The sequence below is a fragment of the Haliaeetus albicilla genome, chromosome 25, assembly GCF_947461875.1.
Source record: "Haliaeetus albicilla chromosome 25, bHalAlb1.1, whole genome shotgun sequence".
In the NCBI taxonomy this organism is placed as follows: Eukaryota; Metazoa; Chordata; class Aves; order Accipitriformes; family Accipitridae; genus Haliaeetus; species Haliaeetus albicilla.
Window position 1 is genome coordinate 22997162 of NC_091507.1, and position 18388 is coordinate 23015549.

Here is an 18388-nt window from a genome sequence, read left to right on the forward strand (position 1 = left end):
TACAGCATTCAGCTGCTGACCAGAACTGTTTATTTTGTTCTGATCAGTTTTGTTGTGTAAATAGGTCAGAATATTTTGAAAGCACTGCCCAACAATGTCAGCTAATCCTTACTGACAGTACCGAGGGAAAATTGAGCCTCCCTCCCTCCCCACCTCTGACATAAGTGACAACAATAAATGAACGTTTTAACCGAAGCACGGGGGAATAAAGCTCCCTACAGGCTAAGCAAGGAGGTACTATTTGATAGAATTACTCGGAAAATTTTGAGCTTGCAGTACTTCAACAAAGCTCTATTATTACAGATGAAAGCCCTTGCATGTTTTTCATAACCAACAGCTGTACTGATGGGACGCACCACTTGGGAACAAGTGTTTAGCTCGCGTCTGGCAGAATCAGCAAATTCCACGACGATTTCTGCAAGTGCCAGGCAGGAGCCCGAAGCTCTCGCAGCTGCACCGAGCGAGGCGGCCGGCTGCAGGCCGCAGGGACGCAGCGGCCCCTGCGCCGACAATGGCTGCTTCAGAAATCCCCGGCCGCGGCCGCGCCGGCTCCCCAAAGACACCCTGCGCTGACTCCGCGGAACGGCTCCGTCGGAGCAAGGCTGCTGGGTGGAAGCGATGACCCGCTGCAAGGGCAAGGGAGACGAGGGACCGCGCGAGGACAGCGGCGTCCCTGAAGCAGTCCCCCGCTTCGCAGGCTGACGTTGAATTTCCACCTGAACGACGCGGCTCCCTCCCTTCTCCTCTCACTCACAAGGAGACAGCAGTAGCTTGAGAACTGCCAAACAGCTCGCTTTGTGGGTTTTTTTTTTTTGTGCCTGTACATCCACCTATCAGTTTATGACGTAGATACAGGCTGGAAATAAAAATTATTCAAGAAATATTTAAAGCCCTATTAAAAAAAAGCCAGTTCTTCTGTATGTGGCAGATTGAACATGTGAAAAACAGCCTGTGGACAAAACTCTAATAAAACGTCACCATTTCTGAATGCAGACCACTTTTTTATTTACGTGCTGCAACCGATTTTATCTCTAGGAGAGCAATATATATCTCAAATAAGTGTATATATCTGTATATCATATAGATATAAGAATACTAATACATATACATACATACATATATATGTATAAAAAAGGATGTTTGAATGGATTGAATTCAAAATTCCTTCGGATACTAGAAGCCAAACACGTTAATGTTCCATTAAACCTAAGCTAAGAACAGAGCCATAGATAGTACCGTAACTGCTCTGCTCTTTTACAAATGTCTCACGCAAATAATCTCAAGGTAGAAAGCTTGCCAATTTATTTGTATTCAGGATTGAAATAAGATAATTTTGTCTCCAACCCAACTGATAATGTGCACTCTTCAAAACAAAACCATCTCTTGGGAAATGAACGGTCCAACATTAAGCCACTCCTGCTCACTTTGCCTCTGGTAATAATAAAAACCTACTGTAAAGCTTTTCATCTTCAAAGCATTTTACAAACATTACGTTCACATAACTCCTTTGCAACTTTACATCAAGAAGCAACCCAAGGCATATGAAGGGCCAAGAGATTTAAAATGGCGATAATGACTATTACATTGCAAAATCAGCTATAAAAACATGCTGTAAAATAACTGATGGATTCTGATTCTTCATAAAGAAAGCAGAACAAATACTGCCTCAGAGAAGCATCGTGCCAACTTCACTTTAAGATACTGGATGTTCACAACGGCTGTGGTTATGCAGCTAAGGACACCTTACGAATACGCGGTACCTACAGCTTCTCCAAAAAGCTGAAGGGCTATCATGTCATCTTATGGTTTATTCCCCCCCACAGACATCAAAGCAGTAGCATTTTAAAGCTGATGGGGTACAAATGATCAACGTGTAACCTCCATCAGGAAGTCGTGTCACCTTGAATGTTTCTGACCAGGGGATTTAGCACAAAGACAGAAACTCTTCTAGCTCTTAACAGCTGCAGTCTATAACCAACATTTAAACAGGACCAGAAGAGTCCTCTGACACAGAGGTCAGCCGGCCTCTACACCCTCAGGCATCAGAGCAGGTAACGCTCCCGCTGCCTATCAGGCATAGTCCCTGGACCATGGCAGCTCCTCACCAGGGGAAGAAGTTGTTGGGAGAGGATAGCTGGCATGGGCCAAAAACCTTGCCAAGGATCGTTCAGATAATTTGCCAGTACAGATAATCATGTTTGGGTACCTTGGAATAAATATTCCCTGGCAGTGTTTAGTTTACTACTACAGTAAAAGCCAATGTATATTCTTGTTTGCCTGTGGCTCAAAACCAGGAAAAAAACCCCCAAACACCTTGGAAGCACCAGCAGAGAATGCTGGTCAGGTCCTCAGCTGTTCGCTGTGTACTATGCTCACACAAATAACGTTGTTAACTTCCTTTGTCCTTTCATGCCAATTTCTCCGCCTGATTACTAACCTGATTTCAAACCTCTCCATTTAATTATCACCTCCGCTGCCCATGACATGCATGCACAATTGAAATTAGCACTGTTATTTTTTTTTTTTAAATTATCTAGAAAGGTATGAGGTATGAAGAAGACATCGCCTTGATCAAAAGAGATGCAATCTTCAGGCTTTGACAGAAAGGGATCAAGTAAGCAAGAATCAGTATTGCCTTTAGAGGTACAGAGCCATACGATACGCGACTTGGCTTTTTTCCAAAACAGGAATCACAAATGCAATACCCCTACTCTAAAGCACAAAGCTAATATTAATATAAAGTGAGTCAGAAAATCTCTTGCAAGGCCACAAGAAAACAGCATTTGAATTTCTGAAAAGAGGGTAAAAACCTGTCAGAGAGACTTTGATTGATTTCCCAAAATAAAGCAAGCTTTTTTGAAAGGTGATGGGGCGAGAGATTGGGAAACAGTCTGGCTTTCCTGTAACTTTAAAATACAAACTCTGCACCACGGACATACACAACAGGAATATTTTGAAAAGCTGAATCCAAGCAGTAGCACCTGTAAACATGGAGAGTGAACTACAGTACCATTGTGCAGATGTGTGCAATTAAGGATTCTGGTGACAGACCGCAGCTGTAGATTTGAACGGAATGAACAGATCTTCAAACAGCTGCTTAACTTCCAGCTAACCACTACGTGTTATGTGACATGTTATCAGATGCCATTCTGATGAAAATCTAGATTCCAACAGCTCACTGTTTTTCAGTTGAGCAACCAAACAACGCCCCTCCAAACCCCAAAAGGTTTCTCAAAGTCTTAGCTTGTCTGGAAAGCAACTGATAAAGCTCTGACTGCATACAGAAAAGAACTATCACAGGATAAACACATAAATAACAACTGCAAGACAATAGAATCATTAATAAGGAAAACAGAAGAAGCTTCTATAACCTGTCTCACTCCTGTGAAGCTCAGTAGGTAAGGAAGAGCCTAAAGCTAATGTCAACAATCCCTCAATCAACTTTACACATCGTCCATTAGTAAAAGCAGATCTAAACAAATAAGCAAGCATACAGAGTCTCATGGGGGGCACACTATGAAAAAGGACCCCACAGATGTTTACCTCATCGACTTTCCTTGGCTATTAGTGAGAGGTAGAAGGAGGGACAAAGCTTCGCTCAGTGGAGGCTGAGAAGACTGCAATCTCATGGGAAGAGAAACACAACAGCTTTATCCTTTGCCTTCCTTGAAGCCCTGTGTAGACAGGGCCAAAGTATGGTGTTCAGCATCTTGCATGTTATCTTTTTGTTCTTTTCTCTGCCTCCAGAATGTATTGAGAGAAGTGCTTTCCATAGCAAAATCTACAAATAGTCTTCAAATTAAACAGCACTGAGTCTATTACAATAGTGAGGACAAATTTGCTTTGTGAATTATTGGTAGCTTTAGATAACTTCTGCCAAATTAAAATCAATACACCCTGAAAAAACTCCTGCTGTCTTGCCACCTCAGTTATTTTTGCATACAGGAACAGCACTGGTTTGCTTATGGTACTTATGGCAGTAATTGCTGGATTCAGTACTGCGTAGTCTCACTGTTGCCTCTCAGTGCACAACGTCAGAGTCTCTTATACTACTTTCAGTTTCGAAAAGCTCATACAGAAAACAAAATAAGTCAAGCTTTTTGCTCTTCATGACTCTTCTGTATTTCACTATCACACAGTAAAAACTGACATAAAACACAGTTCTGTAGATCTTCATCTTGGTGAAAGCTTGATGTAATAACCTTTCCAAAACCAACAGAGAACCTGAAAAAAGATGGTGGCTACTGCCCTAGTATCACCCACAGTTTGTAAACATCTTCCAGAGCAGTTTGTAACAGATACTTGACAGATGCCATCTGCTTGGAAGTCTGCTCTAGGCTGGTCACTGCCCAGAGTGGGAGGACACTTGACAGCTAGGGCCTGAAACACAACTCCCATCCCCAGCCCTCCAAAAAAAGAAAATTTTGCCATACACTGCATTATATTCAAAGACTGGCTTTCACCAAATGATCAAAAGCCACCAAGGCAATAGCTTTAAATTATTACAGAAAGCTCTAAACACAGTAGCTTTCCTCATTCAGGATGAATGACAGTTACTGCCGTTACTTTCTAGAAGAGGGAAAGGAACAACGGTGATAAGGTGCAGCCTTGTCAAATTTTACATGGAAACAAGAAAATGTGAAGCAAAGTCAGCATGGGTGTAACGGGGAGCTACAGAAATAGTAGATAAGCATGAATGACAGCGCAGACAGGAGGCAGCAGGACCGCAGCTCTTCACATGTGCTTTAGGCAGAGCTGGAACCACCTTAGTAATCAGAGATGTGGTCGGGATGTCACAAAACGCCAATCAGTGGGACCTCCTGCTAGAAAAGGACATGGGACACAAGCAAAACTGCTGTCGCCTGATCAACAAACGGCTCCTCGCTGGAGAGTGTATTTTTCAAATTCTGCTCATTATCTCTGCACACGTGGTGTGACTGAGGCAACTCCAAATGCACTAAAATGTAGCATTACAAAAGTCTGTTACGTAAACTCAGACAAAGCCACTTTAAGTGGGCAGTTTCAAAAGCCAACCTAGAGTCTTATCTTCAAAGATGGAAAAAGCCTCTGATCTGAGGATGAAAGAGTTTTGCTTTTGTTTGTCCAAGCACTGCAGGTAATTATATTAACGTGAATCAAATGTTAGACCTGCTGACACTTGGATCCTGTCGTGTTATAGGGTACATCAAAAGAGCGAAAGATGGGACATAATGCGTAGCTCTAGAATTTAAGTAGTTATCTCAGAAAGTTAATTATTAACTATTGTGGTAAACCTTGGGTGAGGTCATTATGGGAAACTGGGTAAATAAGATAGGGAGAGAGATTATTCTGGAAAGGTCAAAGGAATTAATGGCAAAACCAAACAGTGCAAAAAATGTTTGAGCATAAAATTAAACTAATTCTACATTCCGAGAATAGCTATATTCGTCAGTGTTTAAATCATCATTCCTGTAAATTAACTCCAAATTTCCAGAAGCCCAAAGGCTTGAGGCAGCCTCTTTCAGCCCCATGAACAGAACCGGAAATAACCTAGAAAGTTCATTGATCCCATTATCAACTCATGGGTCTCTCACCAAGCACCTCAATCAGGTAGGGCAAATCTCAGTGACAACACAAGTGGCATGAAGCTGGCTGGATGCAATTAGAGACCAAAAAGAGATACATTTAGTATATTAAGATTAGTACATTAAAATGCCCCCCCCCCCCCCCAAAAGTTTAGAAGACAAAATGGTCATTTTCACCTACCAGGCTGTTGAAATATCTTTCAATAGTGTTTAATCTGCAAATCCTGGGTAGACAATACCTATTTTCCTGCTACTATCTGATTAAATGACAGGGAAGAAAATGACAGAAAAACAAAGACCCTAATGAGAGAGGGACTGAATACTATTCAAATCAAGTCTTCCTTTTCATCCATTGAATCAGCTAATTTAGACACCAGAAGTGAACCTGGTAGGCTTCATCTGAATATTAGCAACGCAGCAGCAAGAACAGCAACCCATCATCCAGGAGAAGCACTGGTGTCACAAGTTCATAGCAAGAGACTGCTCTTAACATGCAGATATCACAGTCTTTACTTGCTCCATATTCTACCTTCAAGGCAGTGAGAGTGTAAATGACCTACTGAGGTATGCATTAAGAAAAAATGCCACATTCACTATATCGTATTTTTCATATCCTAATAGTGACGACAAAAACCCAAAACGTTTTCCACAGCTGCTCCTTGGACACTCGACTCTCATTTAGGTATCAGACCTTCTGTTTCACTAGGAATTGGGTTGTCAACACACTACTGGCATCAGAGCCAAACCCGACCTCTTTAATAATGAACCCAAACACATTATACAAATGGGGTCACCTCTCTTATGCAGAGCAGAGCCTCTTGCATCCTGTGAGAAAGAGCCCCAAAGGAGAAGAAGCTATTGCTTGACTATTTTCTGAGATTTCTCACACAGACATGACAACAGCACTCAAGGTCAACCTTATCTAGCCTTGTAAAGATACCACAGGTATCAACAATCATTTTATGACCTGCATTTAGATGTATCCAAACATTAAAAGCAGTTGTAGTATGTTTTGATCTCAATCACATTACCAATGCATGTTATGACAATACCCCCCCAAAGTATGATGATAACTGTCTTGACCTCATATTTTCAGAGTTCATGGAAGTGGTCCTGACCTATTAATAATTCCTGTGAACTGACTTGATAAGTAGAATCTGTCAAGTATTCTTCCAAATGGGTTGCAATCAACCAAAACCTGTGACTTTAAAAGTGACAGAATAAAGTTGAGATGACAACGTAATTTCCCTCATACTGAAACAGACTTAAAGTGTCCCCAGAAACACTAATGCACTTTTTTAAAAAAATGGTAAAACCAGTAAGTAAAGTGACAAGCTTTCATCACATCAGTATCTCTCTCCAGTTTACATTCAACTCTTAAGGCACAGATGACAGTTGAATCAATACTCAGAAGGCTAGAGTACGTAAAATCAGCTGTGGACACATGAGAAGACAGAACAAGTCTCAGCCTAAATATATGCTTTGCTGATTGTCAGCTGGAAAAAAAGAATGAGACCCTAAAATCTTCAAATAATAATACTAATAATTAAAAAAATGCAAAAGCAAATCCCAGGCATGCCTGCCTTCACTCAAACTCAAGAAAGATTAAATACCAAAGACATCTAATCCTGGTGTCAAATCACAGCAGTATGGCAAGCGTTCAGAAGGATGAATTTGGCCACGATCTAACTGGAGTAAAACGCTCCTACACACATATACATCTCTTTCTGATGTATCAGAAAGCAGCAAGAACAGCAGCTCTCCCCGCAGTGATGCTAAAAATCTCTGGTTACTTCTTGCATTTTGAGGAGGTAGCAAAACCTCTGTTAGTATCGCGTGGGATAAGGACCTCTGCAACAAGAGGGAGGAAAGGGACTATAGTATGGGCTGAATACACCTCCCATCTTTTATTCACTCTGCAGCATACAGCAAAGAAGCAGCAGCTTTTTGCCAAGAAAGCTGGACACAGGAAACAGGTCTATAAACAAGTTCTGTCCATGGCACTGCACAACAGGATTAGAAACAGTTTAAGTATACGTCTCTGAGTCAGCACATACAAACTGAACTTTATCTCTCCCTAAGTACTTAGGAAAAAAAAAACCAACCCAAAACTTTCTCATGTGATTCCTAGCTAGGCTGCTGTCTAAACGAGGTTTGGGAGAAAGATCACAAAGTTTATTCCTGCATCTTCTCTGCAGGTGTAATAGGCATCCAGCAGCCAAGTCACTTGGGAGGCATCTTTTTGGTAATTGGAGCAATCTGTGCTTTCTCCTTGACTTTCCCTGGTGACAAGGATTCTTGGACTTCTTCTTGCAGCTGATTCAAAAGAGAGGTTAGTCCCACATTACGCAGAAGTGTTTAATAGCTATCCTTAGCTAACAAAACTAAAAGGTATGAGCTTCCTCCCACAAAGGACCAATGTTTTTGAATCCACTCTCCACACAATGAATTAGAAAGGGCCAAAAATCTTAAGATTGTTTCTGGGCTTTCTTTAAGAGACTTGGCACTGGTTAAAAGTGCTCAAATAACTCATCAGGAGCTTGCTATCCATGACTCCCTTTCGTGATTTTTTCAAATCATCAAAACAAAGACAAAATCCAATAAAACTAGGTAAAATATGTTCCAGCAACCCTGATCTAAGCTAAGCTTCTTTATTAATGATAACTGGCCTCAACACACAGGCCAGCTTCCTAAGAGTTTTCTCCCCAATTATTTGTACTTCAAACTGAGAAGAATAATCTTTTTCAAAATCCAAACCAAAACTTGAACTCTGCAATTAACTGTACGACTTTCAGTAATTCTGGCAATCTTTCCTAGTCCATACAGACCCACAGATACAACCAGCTGAGAGGAAGTTATAGTTCTAAATCCACACCTAGTTCAAGGGTGACTTTTTTTGGAGATAATGGAAAAATTACGTGACTTCTTCAGGACCCCAAGAAATTAATGACCTGACATCTCATTCTACTTCTCAGATAACACTCTGGAGATCAAGGAGTGTATCAACTGTTGACTTTACAAATGGTCTGACAACCAGGTTACAAGTGGGCTACTCAGTAGTTAACTCGATCTTTCCTGGCCTATGGGGAAAGGAAAAACCTGTAAGATTAAGAGAATGTCCCCGCAAGAGGGGAATCTAACACAATAGATATTCTCTCTTCTTTTAAAATATAACCAGCTGGGGTCATATAGCTCATTTAACTCTGTGATCACTCGCCTATCAAGGCGGGATAAGCTAACCCAACACAGGTATCCAAGAAGTCTATTCTACCTGCCCTGAGCCATGGAATTAACAGAAGGAATATAAAAAAGCTCCTGAAAACTGTTCTCTGGAAAGTTCCCAACACTAATGCAAGAAAGTATGTACACATCTACAGCAGAAATCTACACAGAAAACGCCTGCAATAAAACTTAATAAAATGCAAAAGCTAAGTTTTATCTTGTCTGTATTTGTGCAGAGTTTACAGTAGGAACACATCAGCTGAGAAAACAGAAATATGTAGCACAAACCAGGGGTAGCGGTGACAAGAGCGAGGCAGTTGTGACCAAGACTCAGTATACTCCTCTACTCAAAAGGCCCCAGCTTCTGCAATACACACTTTTCACTTCTCCACAGGAAAGCAAAAAGTCAGTCAGCAGAAGCATTGAACTGGTTGCTGGTCAGTTTTTAATTAATAGTTTCATTAAAAAAAGTCGTTGTGGAAGGGACCATAATGCATTTGACAGAATCCCTGAATAAAAAGGAGAAGCTGCTGTTGATAAGATAATACTGACGATTCATGGCCCCTAGACACCCAGCTATCATTATTCAGCTCAGGCGGTGAGGACGCACAGGGCCCGGTGTGGAAGCTTCGTCTTTCCAGATCCCAGGCTGCCACGTGCAGTCCCAGCTCTCTTACCTTCCCTGACGGGAACAGGGAATGGAGTCACGAGACAAAAACCACAGAGAAAGTTGCGTTACGGGTGTCCCCAGCATGGGATGTAACACCAAAAGGGATCCCGGGATGGTCTGCAGCTGGGGCCACATGGAATTGCCCTGGCAATGCTGCAAGATGGATGCCCGTTTTCGTAACCCTCCTTCTGCAACCCTACTCCGTCGTTCTCACATAACATTCCTCGCATCCTCGAAGTGACAGACATTTGCCAAGGACCTGAAACGCAACAGTTCCACTTCCAGCTCTCGCACACCCTCGCGAGTCACGCCGTCAAAGATCCGCGGCGGCAGCTCCAACGAGCCAGGAGAGCCCTCGCGTTCGGGGGGCAGCGGCGAAAAAAGAGCACGCTCTTCCCTTGAGGTGATCCCCTGCGAGGTGAAGGCGGTAGGGAAAGGTAGCGGCAGCCAAGTCGCAGAGGAGGTGATAAAATGTCAGACTCCTGGCAGTACAAAATGGCAGCTGAACCCTGGCGAAATGCCAAGCTGTTCACTCAGTGAATTGAGGAGTGCACGGGGGCCATAATTATGATTAGCATAATAAGAGAGTGGTACAACAGCTACCTAGTTACTCTGAAGGGTCACGGAGAAATCATAACAAAGCAAAGTTTTAAGGAGAGACACAAAAGAAAACAATGACGTAGCTGCTTGGTGGGTTTTACCCGGAGGTTCTTCCATGCGTGAAGTGCGGCCCGGGAGAAAGTACAAAGACTGTTTAAGAGATCAGGCTCTGAATCAAGAGCGGCCGGCCGTGGCTGCAGGACTCGAACGGCTCCACAACATATAAAAGATCATATGAAAAGTGTGACACTGAAGACAAAGGACCTTACGAGAAAAATAGGCTGTTTGTGTAAATTTGAATAAAACCTGGGCTCAATAGAGTCACTCAGGATTTCTTCCTTTCTTACCACAAAAGACTGTTTTCTCTTTTCCTCAAATGAAGCAGAAAAGAGGACATAAAAATATAAGAAAATTTAAAAAACAAAATCTGAACATTCTGATATTTGCATTTTTTTCATTTGGAATGTCATATAAACAATATTTACAGATCCATTGCTTCATGCAGTTAGCCAGCTGTCTGGGTGAAATTAATCAGAGTTTTAATAAAAGTATTTAACATTGAGTTTCAGACTTAAACCTATACGGATATGAAAATTCCTAGATTCACTGTACTTTGTACATCTGGAGGAATTTATACACAGAGCTTATGTTTAAAATCAAAAGTTCTCTTTGCGAATAGAAAGATCGGAGATTTCGCAGAGATCTGAATTCCACAAAAGACACTGAGAATCTTTTTCTATTAAAAAAATACCCTTATTTAGTAGGCACAGTCTGGTCCTCCATGAACAGAAATTTTACTGTTTACACACTGTCACCTCCCTTTTTCTCTATGCTGCTTCTGTTTCACCTATTAACCTTTTCCATTACCACAGACATCAAGAACCCTGTGTATACGAAAAATGCTTCTCCCAAGGCAAAGTCAACTCCTTCCCATACAAGACAACCATATGCTGTATCCCAAGTGTCATCGATCAAAACACCCTAAGTTACGACGTAATACTGCCATTAAGATTCTCCATCTCATTTGCTATGGTACGATACCAGATAGAACATCAACTGAAGATGTGCCTCTTGGATTTTAGAGGCTAACGCAGTCAGACTGGTAAAAATCCTACCCTTCTATCTTCCCCTTGCTTTCAAACATCATTTTTTCCCTGTCTAAAATCCACAAAGTCATGGATTTCTTCTACCTTTGAAAAAAACCAAAACACAACCCTTGGCATCTGTCTGTTTAACTGATTCTTTCTAAGCATCTCTCTACACCGACAGGAATGAAACCCACCTTCAGAATGTAATAAACTTATGGCTTCCAACTGCAGGCGTCCCCATAAGGGAGATCATATTCTTCTTCTCAGACACCAAAATATTTCTACTGTCATAAATCCTTCCTGACAGCAGTATCTAACAAACACGATTTTAAATTACGCTTTTTCTAGCTTAATCACAGCTTTGCTATGTACACCAACAGACTTTGACACGCACTGGTGCAAGCTAAGCTCAGTGACATATACCCAAGACACACATGTTAATTCTCATTTGCAGTGCTTACTGTAAACCATCACAACACCTACTTGAAATAATTTATCCTGTAAAAGTTCACCAATCAGTAACATATTTCAGAACACAAATTCAGGGAAGCACACGCTGATTCTCCCTATTAGGACAGTTGCTTATTAAGATGATGAAAAGTTTAATAAACCCTGTATTTTAGATCATTTTAGAACATCCATTGATTCCCAGGAATAGGTGTGTATCTAATGCAACACATTTATGAAGAAAAATGAGAATCAGCATCTCTCTTGCCTAGGAATTTTGCATAAATGACTATATACGCAGCAGTGACAGGAAAAAAGATAACGCTACTGTTAAATACTATTAGGACTGAAGAAGCAAGAGAACATACTCTATTTGCCTTTCAAATGCAGATTCTAAAATGCTGACTTGTAGTGATTCTTAGTTCTGGATTTTGCTACTGTTCACAGTTAAATGCATTACAATCACAGAACACATGTCAGCAAGTAGTGGCAAGCAAGATCTTTGCTTTTTAAAAAATTGTACTTTGACAGTAATGAAAAAAAATTCACAACTGACTGTTCTATATTAAATAACTGTTTCTAATGAAAGGACAAACCAAGGAGTTTTTGTCATCTCCAGCTCACCCATCCTGTAACTCAGAAAAAGAAATAACGCAAACTAATCAAATGTCAGACCGAAACGTTCAAACTAGTAATCCTGTCTTGCTCATTTAAACAAAAGATAAGTCACTTACAGAACTGGATGAACAATCAGCTCTGGACTATATGATTTGATTACTGTTGCTGCATCTTTGGTACAAAACACATGGGATAAATCTGCACCCTAAAAAAGAAAATTTGCAAACAGAATTATCAAATTTATACTTAATAATAACTTTATCATTCCAAAGTTTACTCAGTGAATAATTCACCTGCATTCTTACTTCTCAGTAGTTAAAGCAAACTTTACTATTTTTTCTATTTTAGCTTAGGCTACCACTCACTGTTTTGGAGAAAATTTTTTTGTATCTAACTTCCAATATAATTTTTTTTCTGTTTCTCACCAACAGGATGACTGAAAACACAGATCTTGAACATTTACTCACTTGAGAAATGTTTCTCATTTGCAGATGAGCAAAGAATGAAAAGTCACATATACAATAAGAAGAACAGCAAAAGAACACAGCTGAACAAGAGACAAGCTACATTAGGGAGGAAAAACAATACTGTAATATACTGGCAAAATATAGCTACGGCAATCGTTGAGTACATTTCCAGCCCTACCATTTTTACTCAATGGGCCAAATCTGTATCAGATAAAGGCTGGCACAATTTCAACAACACACCTTAAGTTAAATAAACATTAAAGCTGGTGAGTTTAGCCTCCAGCTTCTGTTATCAATTAAAAAAATCAGACATCCGCATAAAAATTATGTAAGCAGTGACCAGAAAGCCTGATCTATCTGTCTTGCATACTGAAATTTCCCAAGGTTAAGAAAATGTCTCCTCTGCTTTACCACTACACATTTAACATTTCAAGCTACTAAGCAACGCGGAGATTTGATCCTATGACTCTTTATGTGCAGATGGAATGATCTGAGACCAAGTGACTTCAATAGGGGACCCCCTAGTACGCTACCGTATTTGCACTTAGTGAACAGAAAGCTGAGTGGCCTTATTATCTTATACAAGATCATTAAATAGTATCATTTCAGTTTTTAAATCCTTGAGGGACTGCATCCTGGGGCGGGAGGTGGTGGTGTGTGGAAATACCTGGATCAGTTACCTACTGATTGAAACAAATCTTCAAAAAGAAGAACATACACCATGAACTGAAAGTACCGACACACTATATAGAGTACTGAAAAGTGTATGTATTATGTAAGCATGATTTGTTTACATTTGAATAATCACAACTGTATTTATGTAGTCTGCAGTAAATATATTTTTAGCCAGTTCATATGTCACTAAAATAAAGAAGTTCACACTTCCAGGAAAAAAAAGCTTAGAAAATACTTCTGCTAAAGATTATAAAGTAAATAAAATGTGCTATTAGAAGTTACATTAAACTCAATGAACAATCTTTACACTTACAGCACGTAAGAATTTTACTAGCCTAAAGCTGTAAGTTTTGAAAGGAAGTTACTTCATTCAACACACTTATCAGGCCCAGAAAAAAATTTCTGAAGAACAGACTGCAGCACTGAAAACGTAACTTTAAACTTTAATCTAGATTTACTTTATTGTTCAATTTTGGAGAAAATATTTCATCAAGTTTTGAAATTTCCTATCCAAGCCTCTGATAAAACAGTTCTCCCTCTAAATTTTCAATTTTTTTGATGTTATGTCTAACTTCACCTTATACAGAGAAAATATTTACAGAAAACATAGCAAATGACACATATTTACAAAGTATTTTTACAAATCCAGGACTAAGTATTTTCTTAGTTAAACTGAAGACGTTTTAGAACTCAAATTTCATGTGCAGCACAGAATGAGTGCTTTTAAAAAATGGTGCTTGGCCAATATAAACGATGAAAAGTTCATTTTGGATCGGTATAGAAGAACACGTACCACTTTGAGAGCTGTAATTGCAGCAAAATACGGTGCTCCAGTGTATCTAGAATGAAATACAATTTAGGTTAGAAAACACAGTCATGAGATTAGATAATCTGGAAATCAGCCTGCCATAATGAATTCAAGAGCAAACTGACCCCCACCCCAACTTTCTCTTTCGTTTGCTGTAAAAGACAGATAAAATCTTGCTATACTGAAGCCAATCTCAAATCTTGCTTTGATTTCAAAGGCGCAGGATTTTACCTTAGCCACCTGACCCTTTCACAGAAATATTTATAAAGATCATGCCATAAAAAAGCAAACTCTTCTCAAACAACCAGCTTAAAAGTTTAGAGACAAACAAAAAACAAGAGTCAAGCGCTGTTTGCAAGGCAAGTCTAGGATCTGTGACCCGGATCAATCCCATCTGGTTTTAGATACCTAACTAAAGTGCCTAAACTGTGATTCCAGTTGCCCTAAATTCTCTTTATGAAGACTGAAGGGAGAGATATGGACAGAATCACGCTCCAGAGGTGCTGCCTTCTGCCAAGAGGCAAGAACCTAAGCCCATTAGACCAACAGCAAAACTAACTCCTGGCTAATCAGCACAGCTATAAGACAGCACCTTTTTGCTCTTTATAGAATGTTTATTAATGGCAGATGTCCAAGAGCGGATCTCTCTTACAGGAGGAAGATGCCACCTCTATTTCACAAGAGGAAAATGAAAACCAGGAAGGTGTAGTGGCTCGTTCAAAGTGTTGTGCAGATTACTGAACGTGGCCAAGAAAAGAATAGAGCCTGGTTTATTTCTAGGTCAGTACAGCATTTAACTGATTTATGCTCTACCTCTTTTTTCCCTGAATCATGCTATTTTACTCCAGAACATAAAAGAAGGTATTGAGAGAAATCTAGTAAGCACCACGGTTTATCAAAATAAAAAGCGCACAGTAAGGAAATATTCTGTTCCCAATTTAAGAGATGCAGTTCCCAAACTTCTGTTTAACTTACTCTTGACATCCTCCAACAATGCCTATACGTCCATCTTGACCTTTATGCCTTTTCCCTGTTAGAGGAGGGATAACATTGCGCACCAGTTGAAAAATATTCTCCATATCCTTTAGAGAGTGTGTTCTGTGCAGTGAAAAAGATCTCTCTATAACTGAAAAGAAGAAAATAAGTGTTACTTTAAAGCATGTTCTTTCTTCAACTACCATCAGCATTTCTTTTAAGAACTCATAAACGCTAATAAAATCACTCAAAGATATATAAAATGACATACTTCTAAAAAACAAATGCTTCATCACTTAAAGGCCTTTAAAACAGTGAGTAACTAGGGAAGGTGGTCATTTTAAAAATGAACTTAGGGTCTGATGCAGAGAATATTCCCACCGACTGCTCACAGTCCTAATTTAGGGCTCAGGTACAGAAAGAAACAACAGCCCAGAAGAGTTATATGAACATTTTGTAACTAGAAATATCTTCTTAGTTCAGCCTAAAATCACTTCCATAATTAAGCTCAACTGAAATAGGTACACTTAGTAAGGACTAAACACATCCAGACACAGAGCAAGCACAGAGCAACTAAACCCACATTTTAAACATACACCCTACCTTATTTTTCGCTTCCCCTTAAAGACTTCCACCTCTTAGCAGAATCGGGGCCTATCTCACTGCTTTTTTTATTTTGGCAGGTGGTTACAAAGCATAATGAAAGTCTTTCTGCAAAACTATAATCCAACACACTAGGTGCAAACATTACAAATATCACACAAAGATAATACTTAGCTACAATACAGCTACAGATCTCTGGTGCAAAGCTACATATTAAAACAACTGCATACTCGGAAGGCTAGATATTCAAATTACTGTTTCAAAAGACCACAGAAATTTAGAAGAAAAAAGTATTTCAAAAATTACAACTAAAGAGAATTAAACCTTTCACCTAACATGGGACAAACCTGAAGATCAGTACTTCTATCAATGATGTGTTAAATATATATATTGCAGTAAATACACTAAAAGAGTAAGTTCTATTTCAACAAAGCTCCTCATTAACTGTACAATTCTGTTCAGAATAGCGGTTTATTTGAATGTTAGTATTAGCCTGCTAGACCGTGGCTATGCTTACTTTCTTTTTTACAGATGTTCTAAAAAGCTTTAAGGAACTACTATATAGTAATACATAATTATGTAAAACTAACTCCCATGATACTCCTTATTTTCAGCTGTATAAAATTGACTAATTCCCCCCTGCCCCAACTCCAAAATCTAGGGGGAGGGAAGAGGAAAAACTCTTCAGAAATTTTAGACACAATAATGGGGAAAAAATGATGTAATAAACAAGAAAACTCCGCATCTGCGCGCTATCAGCCAAAAGCATCTTTTTCTGTGTCCTCCACAGAGTCTAAACTTAAACCAGATGCACTAATCTTCAGTAATAATATGCTTCAGTGTTCAATAATGGTAAATACTCCTGGCTGATCTTTTGCTTTTAAAATCATTCTATAATACAGGCATCCCATTCCTATTGAGATAAAAAAAAAAGAGAAGAAAAAAAAAACCCAACCACCCTGTTTTGGATTATAGCCAAAATAGCACTGCAGTGACCCAGAGGAGAACAAACCCAGCTCATCTCCCCTGGAAATAGGGCAGATTATTTTCTTTAAATCACACTTCATACACTCACTGGTTTTCAACCACACAAGAGATATACTTATCATATAGCTTGTGACCCTTAAAATGCAATGTTGTTACGAAGGTCCTCTCTTTCTTTGTTGCTGTTTTTTGTTTATAGGTAAATATGAAGTGATTGCTTAATAAATGGGGAGAAAACAGAGAATTATGCAAAGAGCAATTCTTAATAGAGCCCCACTTACCTAGAGAAACACTAAGGCACATTTAGCTATAAACAACTGAAATCTTAATTCCTTTAAAGATGTGCTGCCTGAAGCATTACTTTCACATCTTATAAACGCTTTGTTACACCTTTACCAATTAAAAGATTAGAATCCCAAGTTGTTCTTGCTACAGTTAAATATATATAGAACGCATTTTTGCACAGTGTAATATGACTGCACTCCTCTATGATAAAATCCAGCAGGAAAAACTGAACTTTAGTTTCACATCTTTACAGATAAGGAAACTCTTTTAGCAAAAAACCTTTCAGAAGTAATGGCAAGGCCTTGTGGGTACCACCGCCCCAGTCTAGAACCCCAAATGATTTCCCTTTTTCTAAAGCACTTCAGGTCTCCTTTTAATTTAAAAGTGAAAACAACATTTAAAACACAGAATCCATACGTACGCCATAAGTTATCTACAGAAGTCTGCTGCCATCGAAGAATGCTACAGACCAACTATCCACTCAAGAAGAAACAAAACCAAGTCAGCCAGCCTAAAGCCTCAACAGACCTAACTATGCAGTCCCCCACGCATTTTACAGGGAAACGCAGTATGTAACGCAGCACTGAAAAGGCTCCAAGATCCTCTCAGGAATCGGAGAATGCCCTTTAGGATCTGGCATGCTGGATTATTATTCAACGCTGAGGCTGGGTGTTTTTTTTTTTTCCTTTTCAAATCACACTTTTTTTCTTCCAAGCAGTGTGAAATTCAGAATTAAAACAGAACAAGACTTGTTTCGTTTCCAGGTGGCAGGCTACAACCACCGAGCCTCAAGCTGACTCTGGTTCCAGCACCGATAGAGTATCCCTGTTTTCCTCCTGCCCATGCAGTCTACCTCCATGCACAAAGACACTACGATAAAGATAAATGACACGGAGCCACAGATCCTGAGAAGTCTGTTAATGAATGCTAATATCTGATTATCAGCTTCTGGCCCACAAATCAGGTACAGAAGGAAAAGTCTGTGCATAAATACCAACTCTAGAGTTACTGCTTTGCCTTTTTCTTTAAAATAAATTCAGATGCCCAAAGCATTTATAAACAAACTGGTGTAGAAGAAAAACACATGCCTGCATTTTCGTCTTCTACTACACCTACTACAATAATATGATGTTTAATTAAAAGATAAGACTCAGAATTTTGATTGCAGGAAATTTATTTTAAAGAAGCTGGATTTTAACATTTGACTTACTTCAGCGTAGGCAAAACTCCACCCTTTTCCCAACCCTGAAAAAACATATGCACAGACTTAACTTCACATACTGGGTTAGGCCTATTAACTTCAACAGCAGCAGAATTTCCGCTACAAGGTACCTAATGTTTCCAGATAGCTTTCAGCAAATGTGCTGCTTGCCTTTTATATA

At 39.6% G+C, this 18388-nt stretch overlaps 1 protein-coding gene across 8 annotated transcripts in view; it reads right to left on the reverse strand.

The window, feature by feature from the left end:
- Positions 1–18388, reverse strand: part of NAXD (NAD(P)HX dehydratase) — a 53165-nt gene that overhangs the window by 30044 nt on the left and 4733 nt on the right. For all 8 annotated transcript variants that reach the window (XR_011322130.1, XM_069770268.1, XM_069770273.1 and 5 more), the window contains 3 exons: positions 15135–15285; positions 14145–14190; positions 12326–12414 (listed from right to left, as the gene is read on the reverse strand). Coding sequence is in view for 7 of the 8 variants with exons in the window: in XM_069770268.1 (XP_069626369.1) it covers positions 12326–12414; positions 14145–14190; positions 15135–15285 (286 nt within the window). In the remaining variant the exon portion in view is untranslated. The remainder of the gene's footprint in view (positions 1–12325; positions 12415–14144; positions 14191–15134; positions 15286–18388) is intronic.